General features: G+C 53.6%; 1 protein-coding gene across 2 annotated transcripts; it reads right to left on the reverse strand.

Moving 5' to 3' along the window:
- Window positions 1-85: 85 nt before the first annotated feature.
- On the reverse strand, window positions 86-5,970 carry GJB3 (gap junction protein beta 3). Of its 2 annotated transcripts, none has more exons than XM_019957904.2 (2): window positions 5,309-5,970; window positions 86-1,669 (listed from the first exon to the last, which is right to left on the reverse strand). In XM_019957904.2, exons 1-2 carry the CDS (start codon window positions 5,716-5,718, stop codon window positions 823-825), a joined length of 1,257 nt encoding a protein of 418 aa, XP_019813463.2. In that variant the 5' UTR covers window positions 5,719-5,970; the 3' UTR covers window positions 86-822. The 2 variants fall into 2 exon arrangements, with proteins under 2 accessions (XP_019813463.2, XP_019813464.2); XM_019957905.2 differs by lacking the exon at window positions 5,309-5,970 and adding an exon at window positions 4,632-4,738.
- Window positions 5,971-9,054: the final 3,084 nt, after the last annotated feature.

A 9,054-nucleotide genomic window follows, 5' to 3' on the forward strand; every position in this document is an offset into this window, starting at 1 on the left:
GTCTCCCGCATTGCAGGCAGATTCTTTACTGTCTGAGCCACCAGGGAAGTGGGTGGGAGCATGGGAGAAAAGAGGAGAGCCGACCTGTATAAAACACAGCCTTTACTGATTTCAAGGAAAATGCCTTGGGGATGTTCCTATCAGTACATCCATCTCAAGTCCCTGAAAGGCTGGCACCAGACTGAGCACAGTGTGGAAGGAAAATGGGAGCAAAGCTGCCCGAGGCTGGAGAAATGACCAGGGGCGTGGGGGCTTCCTGGAGGGCAGTGGTGACCCAGAGGCTCTCTGGGTGTCGCCAGAGCCTCCTTCTCTTCCCAGGCTCTCCAGGCCCCCACTGCTGGGTGGACACTTCCTTTCCTCCCCAGGAATCTGGGTGCCACTCCAGAAGGAAGATGCCCTTTGGCCGGGTGCATTCAACCCAAGGCAAGCATTTTTCTTTTATGGCCTCTGGCCATCTGCACTTGCTTTCCCCTGCTGAGAAGCTCATCTTACCTCCCTTAAACATTCCTCCCTCGAGGAAGCCTCTCCTGATCACTCCTTCCTGGGTTAGGGGAAGCCCTGCCAAGTGTCACCTGGTAGGCAGCAGTTAACTGGCTTGTTTCAAGTCCCAGGAGGGCTGCCACTGGGCCTGTGGTGTCACCTATACCAGATAGACAGCACAGTGCCCAGCGTTCGAAAGGGAAAAACCTGCTAAAAATGAAATTGCATAGTGTAGTGAATTCAGAGTGGGGGCATCCAGTACCTGTAGGGCCCCTCCACCGGCACCATACGACCCTGCTTCTGTCCCCACGGGCAGCCCCAGGATGGCCCCCAGCCCCGTGGTCAGATGGGGGTCATGGTGGGAGCCGAAGCACACAGCTTGTTGTCGTGGGAGTCCGGGCTCAGGTCCCCAGCCTCCAGCAGCTTGTGGTGGCAGCGGCAGGTGGAGGCCCGGCTGGCAGAGGGGGCGTGGCCGCGGCCCCCGGGCTGCCTCTTCCTGTGAAGGCTTCGCACGACCCTGTGGAAGATGAGGTAGCAGATCTCGCAGAAGGTGAGCACGATGCAGACGGCGGAGGCGCCCACCATGAAGTAGGTGAAGAGCTTCTTCTCAGTAGGCCGGGCGATGTAGCAGTCCACGGTGTTGGGGCAGGGCGCCACGTTGGCGCACTGCACCAGGCGGGGCATGCCGAAGCCGTACCAGAGCGTGTGCAGCAAGTAGAGGAAGAGGAATTCGATGAGGAGCTTGAAGACGAGGCTCAGCAGGTAGGTCCACCAGAGGCCGCCGTGCTTCTTGCCCGTGTCGTCGTAGAGCTTGGTGCACTGGTCGCCGTGCTTCTGCCGGTGCCGCCGCTCGCGCTCCTCGCGGTAGGCCACGTGCAGGATGACCAGCAGCGACGGGCACGTGACGAAGATGAGCTGCAGGGCCCAGAGGCGGATGTTGGAGATGGGGAAGAACTCGTCGTAGCAGACGTTGGTGCAGCCCGGCTGCTTGGTGTTGCAGTCAAAGTCCTTCTGCTCGTCCCCCCACACGCGCTCCGCGGCCACCACGTAGACCAGCACGCGGAAGACGAACACCACGGACAGCCAGATGCGCCCGAAGGCTGTGGAGTACTTGTTGACTCCGCTCAGCAGAGCCTGGAGCGTCTTCCAGTCCATGGTGCCTGGGGCGGGGCGCCGGGGCCGTGCCCTCCTGACAGAATAGGAAAACCCCTATGTGAACCAATAGGCCCTAGAGAACTTCTCCCTGGAGGGGTGCGCATGGCAAGCCACTCCGGTATTCTTGCCCGGAGAATCCCCATGGACAGAGGAGCCTGGCAGGCTACCGTCTAAAGGGTCGCAGAGTTGGACACGGCTGAAGTGACTTCGCCATGCACACAGGGCTTTTACTGAGTGCCAGATGCCATTCTCAGTTCTTTATGTGCATGGATTCGTTTGCTCATCCCAACGACTCTAAGACATCAGGACTATTCTTACTAAGCTACAGGGAGGAAACAGGCACAGACAGGTAAAGTAACCTGCCCAAAGTAACAGAGCCAGTATGCTGGCAGGAAGGGAATGCACACTTGCTGATAACAATAATTATTACTTATTGAACATTTACTATGAGGCCAGGCCAGAAGCTAAACACTTTATGTGTGAAAGTGAAGCTGCTCAGTTGTGTCCGACTCTTTGCAACCTCATGGACTGTAGCCCACCAGGCTCCTCAGTCCATGGAATTTTCCAGGCAAGAGTACTGGAGTGGGTTGCCATATCCTTCTCCAGGGGATCTTCCTGACCTAGGGATCGAATCCAGGTCTCCGGCACTGCAGGCAGACGCTTTACCGTCTGAGCCACCAGGGAACTCATTCAATCCTTATAACGACCCTGTGAGGTAGGCACTATTATGCTTCTCATTGACAGATAAAGAAATTGATAATCAAATGAGAAAATGATTGCAAAGCACTCAGTACACAGTAAGTGCTCAGTAAATGCTGGCTACTCATTGTGATGTGAAATATAAAGTGGTCAGGTCACTCATTTAAAACTAGAACTGAATTCAGAGCTGGGCTCTCTACCACCTTCTCTCTCCTTTTCCGATGGATGTCTGCCCCAGACCAGGTTCTCAGAACTGACCTCGTTGATGCCACACTACCATCCTGTGAAACTGGGGTCATGAACCCCATTCTTTGGAGAGGAAACTGGGGCTCAGAGAGGGAAAATCAACCTCCCCAAGGTCTCACAGCCAGTGAGGGTGGTGAAGTTGGGAGACCAATTCATGCTGAGGGGGTGCATGGAGAGGGTGATGGTCTGGTTCCTGGGGACATCAGTTCCAGGGAAAATCTAGGGACACCCGTTGCAGGCTGTGCTGGAGCCTGAGGGACCCCAGCCACCCCAGCCATGTGGGATGCCAAGGCTTTGTGGTGGGGAGCCATACTTTGCTAAGGTCCCTGGATCACACATTTTCCTCCCAGTCCTGGAGTGACTCACAGGGTGTGGATGGGTGGGTCTGCCTGAGTGCACCTAGTATCTGCCTAGAGGGTATAGGAGCATACGCCTCTTCATGTGTCCATGCGGGCCTGTGAGCTCCTGGACCTGCTGTGTGACTGAGCGTGCACAAGGACTGCAGGACCATCCCTGTATCGCTGCTTCTCACCCCTCCACTGCCACCACCCTGCTCCCAGCCACCATCACCCTGGCTAGTATTATTGCCATAGCCTCTTGGCTGGCCTAGAAGGCTTCTTGGGCTTCCCTTGTGGCTCGACTGGTAAAGAATCCGCCTGCACTGTGGGAGACCTGGGTTCGATCCTTGGGTTGGGAAGATCCCCTGGAGAAGGGAAAGGCTACCCACTCCAGTGTTCTGGCCTAGAAAATTCCATGGACTGTATAGTCCACGGGGTTGCAAAGAGTCAGACATGACTGAGGCTCAGACATGACTGAGGCACTTTCGCTCACTTGGCTGGCCTAAGTGTCTGCTCCTATGCCCCCCGAGTTCATTAAGTTGAGTCATGTCACTCCCTCGTTTAAAACTTTCTACTAGGGCTTCCCTGGTGGCTCAGTGGTAAAGAAGCCACCTGCCAATGCAGGGGACATGGGTTTGATCCCTGGTCCAGGAAGATCCCACGTGCCACGGAGCAGCTAGGCCCGTGTGCCACAACTATTGAGCTTGTACTCTGGAGCCTGGGAAATGCAACTACTGAGCCCTAGAGCCACAACTATTGAAGCCTGAGGGTCTTAGAGCCTGTGCTCTGCAACAAGAGAAGCCACGGCAATGAGAAGACTGCGCACTGCAACAAGAGTAGCCCCTGGCTTGCCACAGTTAAGGAAAAGCCTCCTCAGCAACAAAGACCCAGCAAAGCAAAAAAACAGTAACAACAACAACAACTTTCTACTAGCTTCTCATTACACTTAGAATAAAACTCCGGATTCTACATCCTCACCCTACTCTCCTACACGCTAATGAGTGCCTCTGGGACTTTGTAATTATTCCTGTTGCCTGGAGTGCTCTTCCTCCAGAACCTTGCATGACTGGACCTTTGTCATCACTAAAACATCTGCTAAAACATCTTCTAATTAGAGGTTTCCCTAGATACCTGGAGGCCCTGCCCTCCCAGTCATTCTTCTCCTGTCCCCTTTATTTTCTTCCTAGAATTTAATTACCATTAGGAATTAAAGTGAAAAAGTGAAGTCGCTTAGTTGTGTCCGACTCTTTGTGACCGCATGGACTGTAACCTATCAGGGTCCTCCAACCGTGGGATCTTCCAGGCAAGAATACTGGAGTGGGGTGCCATTTCCTTCTCCAGGGGATCTTCCCGACCCAGGGAATTAGGAGTTAAAGTATTTGTTTAATCCTCTACCTCTCTGAATTTTCATAAATTTCTGTTTCACAAGGGCAATTATTGTATATGCACTGGCAGTAGCATATAAAAGTGTCATTCCCCCCACCGCCCCCCCCCAATTCCTTCCGAGACCTTTGGGTAGGGGCAGTGGGATGTATATGGAGCCTGGAGCCACATCTGGATTCAAGCCTCAGCTCTACCCCTTCTCCTTGGGTGACTTCCCAGATAATCTCTTTGACTTTCTTGCCTTATCTCCAAAGGGTGAAAATAATTCCTACTTTCTTGAGCTGTTGTAAGGATCATAAAAGACCATTCCCTCCGCAGCCTTCCACTCACCTGGTGGGAGTTCAAGAAGACTGCAGTGGAGGTTGGAACTCCTTCTGCTAGCCTGGGGAGGAGCGGGGTCCTGACAGGTGTTTCCACCTGAGCCATCCCAGGCCAGCCCACTTGGGGGCTGTCCCTCCTTGGCCAACACCTTCCACCCTCCAGTCCTGTCTGCCCAGTCCTGCCTGACACGCCCTAGGAACGCGACTCACAGGCAAAGAATTTCCCTCCAAGCCGAGGCTGGGGACTGGTGGAGCCGGTTCCGGTCCCCACTGCCGTCCCCAACAGCAGCTCCCTGCGATCCGCTTTGCCCATGCCCTGGCACCCAGCCGAACCCAGCTTTCATTGCCCACTCCACAGTGCCCACCGGTCGGCCCCACTCCCCGGGGCCGAACCCCTCTCTCCCCACCCGCCACCCCCAGTTCCCATCCGTTCCATTAAGTTTGTGCGACATGGGAGGGGGTTGTCCAGGAACCTTCAGCAGCTGGAGCCCCCACCCCGCCCAGAACCGAGGGGGTGAGAAGGCAGCTGGGGAGTGGGGTGGGGGAGGTCCCTCCATCTCTTCCCATGCTCTCACCTCCCAGGCTCAGCCTGGCCGGAAGGCAGGAGCAAGCCCCAGCCCCGCCCGGGGTCACCCGGGGGCGCTCAGCGCGCGTGGTCGCAGGGTGGGGAGGCATCCCGAAGCTTACCCGCAGTGGCGCGGCCAGCGGGGGAGCCAGGTCCCCGCGTCCTCAAGAGCCGAAGCACGGGTGGGCAGGGAGGGAGCCGCGTCTCTGCAGTCGCGGGGAGGCGCGTGGCGGCAGGCACAGCCGGGGGCGGCTTGGGGGAGGGCGAGTCGGGGGAGGAGCTCGCGAGCCGCCCGCGGCGAGGGTCGGGTTCTCGTCCCAACGCGGTGCCTGGCTCCTCCGGCGACCTTCGTCGGGGCTTGACGCTCGCTCTTCTGAGCCTCGGTTTCTTCTTCGTGTGCGAAACCGGGGCATCGGTGGACCTGGGCAGGGCTGTGTGGCAAAGGCTCCAATAAGATTCGGGGCGTGAAGCGCTCCACACTGTTAAGTGCCAAGTGGTCCCCGGGCCGACTGCAATCGGGACTCGCCCACATGTGTTACCACGGCGACTGCGTCCGCGCCCTGCGGGTCACTGTCCCCGCCTGGTCCTTGGCCTCGACCCTGCGTGGGCGGCTGCTCTCCCCGCACACGCGCGTGGCTCAGGCTCCGCGTCCTGGAGTGGGGGCAGGGGCACTGGAGAACCAGGGTGGGGGTGGGCAGGACACGTGTGCCCGCAGCAGGAAGAGGCACTCTGCTGTGGAAAGGAGATGGAGCGGGGTGGATCCTCTGTCCAGGGGTGAGGGTGGGATGGGAGGAGGTTGTTACCTGGAGTTATTGCAAGGGGCAGATCCTGTTTGTGTGTGCGGGGGGAGGGGGGGATGGGGTGGGGGGGGTGGTTAAGCGGGAGGTGAGGGCGCCTCGCCTGTACTTTAGACCCCCCTGAGGAGCGGGCGGGGCCTGCGGGTTGGACTGGGCTGAGATGGGCTGGGCTCTGACGACAAGGCCGCTTTGTCTTCTTGACTGATGTGTCATGACTAGGAACCTATGGGAGTCCCTGGGCCTCAGCCTTGTCGGGGAACCTCCAGGGTTTCCGGCCTCCTCAGGAGTCTGGATCTTAGTCACCAAAGGGCCCAAGGACTCCCTGTCTGAGATGATGTTGCTAGCAGGAGGGTGATTATTTATGGCTTTTCCCCAAGACTGTACTGGCTTAGGCCTGTGGCCCTGGTATAAGTAACAGCACCCCCTCTTACTCTCCAAAGTACCCCCACACTTGGGAAGATCGATCACACCATCGCCCTACTTACTGCTCCTTGTAGAAAACTATCACTGCCTTGGGGCTCAGAGGCATCTTTGGTCCAAGCACTATTGGGCAGGCTTTACTTCATCCTCATGCTGCTGGATGAGGAAGGTACAATCCTTCCCACTGTTATGAAAGAGAAAATTGAGGCACAGAGAGGTTAGGCGATTTGTCCAGGGTCACAGAGACGAGAAGGAGCAGAGCCAGCTCCGGAGGCTGCAGCCGTGTAGAGTTTCTGGGTTGGGCAAAACCACAGGGCTGAGGCCATCAGAGGCCACTCTGAGAATTGTTGCCGAGGCTGAACAGCACCTTGCCACCTCTGGCGCTGCGTTTCAGAGCAAGCCTCGTTCTCCACTTCCTCACCTCCTAGTCCCTCTTCAATCCTTTTGAACAATGTTCCCTCCCAACCGTGTAACTAAAGACAGCCCTGTCAAGGTCAACACGGATTCCCAGGCAGTAATGTCTCAGTCCTCCTCCTGCATCTTCAGAAGTACCTGACACAGCTGAACGCTCCTTTCCTCTCAAAACACTTTCTTCCCTTAGCTTCCTCGACTCCTGGTTTCCTTGTGCCTTCTCATCCTGGTTTCAGCCTCTCCCCTCCTGGGAGAATTCGTCCCGTCCCGGGGCTTGCAGTACTGTCTTCTGGCTGCCGAGTTCCACGTTCCTAGTGCCAGTCTCGACGTCTCCCTGGCCACCAGACTATGTACCAGGGCTGCCCACCTGACCGTTTTTTCCTTCCTGAGATCAACTGCATATTCCACTTGATAGATATTTCTCTTTTTTTCATTTACCCTATGGAGGTATGCTGGGTACATAGTTCTGCACTTGGCTGTTTTCATGTAACAAAATATAGGACATTTCCTCTGTCAGGAGGTATAGAGCTATCAGATCAAAAAATATTTGAATAGTATTTCATTTTTCCCCTATAGTGTATGTAAAGCTGTTTCTTAAAAAAAAAAAAAACAACAACTGAATAGCATATGTGTTGTATTTAATCACTACTGTATTGATGAAAATTAAGGATGTTTTCAATCTTGTATTTCTTCCTGTTGTAAACATCAATGCAATAAGTACAGTTAGACAAGCATCACTGAACACGTTTTTAAAATTGTGTCTGTAGGATATTCTTAGAAGTGGAATTTTGGAGTTAAAGTATGCTATTTAAAAATTTTTAAAAGCATTTATTGAATTTGTTACAATATTGCTTCTGTATTATGTTTTGTTTTTTTTTGGCTGCTAGCAAGGCATGTGGGATCGTAGCTCCCTGACCAGGGGTTGAACCTGTAACCCCTGCACTGGAAGGCAGAATCTTAACCCCTGGGCCATCAGGAAAGCCCCTCATTTAAAATTTTGATAGATATTGCCAAATCTCCTTCATAGATGTGCCAGTTTATGTAAGAGATGCTTGTTTCCCCATATTCTTATCAATGTAGTGCATTAGCAAACTTTATGATCTTTGCTAGTAGTATCTCATTATATTTTTATTTTGCATTTCTCTTATTATGAGTGAGAATGAGCATCTTTTCGTACACTTAAGGGCCACTTGTGTTTCTTTTTCTGTGAGCTGTCTTTTGCTTTTGCCCATTTTTCTGTTGGGTGGTTGTGTCTTTAAAATTATTGATTTCCTAGTTGCTCTTTACATATTAAAGAAATATACCCTCTGTCTATAATGCAAATAACAAGGATTTCACCCTCCCCTCTAAGTCTGACACTTGTATTTTGTCTTTGCATATGGGGTTTTTGCCGTGCAGAATTAAACTTTTTTTTTTAAATGTGGTCCAGTCATGTCAATCTTGTCTTTTATGGCCTCTGGATTTGGTTATAATTAGACATGTCTTCCCCATTCTGAGAATTGAAAAAAGTTCTTCTCCCATGGTTTCTTCCAGCTAAAGTAGTGCTTTAATGCTATATATCAGGTCACATCGCTCCCCTGCTAAAATCTTAGAGAGACGTACCATTACTTTTATTCTGACACCCACTCTCCTGACATTGCCCTCAAAACCCCAAGTGGCCTGGTCCCGCCTCACCTGCCATCACATGTTCCCTGGGTCACCGCTGCCCAGGCACACTGGCCTACTTTCTGCTCTACAAGCAGCTGTGTTCAGTCTACCCTTCTGGCCTTTAAATGCTGCTCCTTCTGCCTGGACTGCTCTTCAGTGGGCAGCTTCCTCCTCCTTATTCAGGTCTCACCTTCTCACAGGGGTATTCCCTGGTCAGCCTGTCTGAAGAGACCTCACCCACTTCCTCAGCACTCACTCTTCAGAATATCCCTTGGAATTATTTCCAGGAGAGCAGGGAGCTCGCTGGATGTCGATGTCAGTTCCTATTTGTAAAGTAAAAGGTGATGTGTGAGGACTGTCTGTTACTCAGTGGGGTGGGGTAGCTGTGTGTCATGGGGGCAGCTTGGAGTACAGCTGTGTAGGTTTGGTGTGTGTGTGTGGAGGTGACTGGTAGGGTTTTGTGAGGTTGTGTGCATGTGTGGCTGTATGTGTGGTGGGGTTATTCTGGCCCAGTGACCAGCTGATTTGACTGCCCGGGTCCTATCACTCTGACCTTGCCGGATGCCATTGCTGTTTCTGGAGTGAGCTGGAAG

This window comes from Bos indicus, chromosome 3 (genome assembly GCF_029378745.1).
Source record: "Bos indicus isolate NIAB-ARS_2022 breed Sahiwal x Tharparkar chromosome 3, NIAB-ARS_B.indTharparkar_mat_pri_1.0, whole genome shotgun sequence".
NCBI classification, from domain to species: Eukaryota; Metazoa; Chordata; class Mammalia; order Artiodactyla; family Bovidae; genus Bos; species Bos indicus.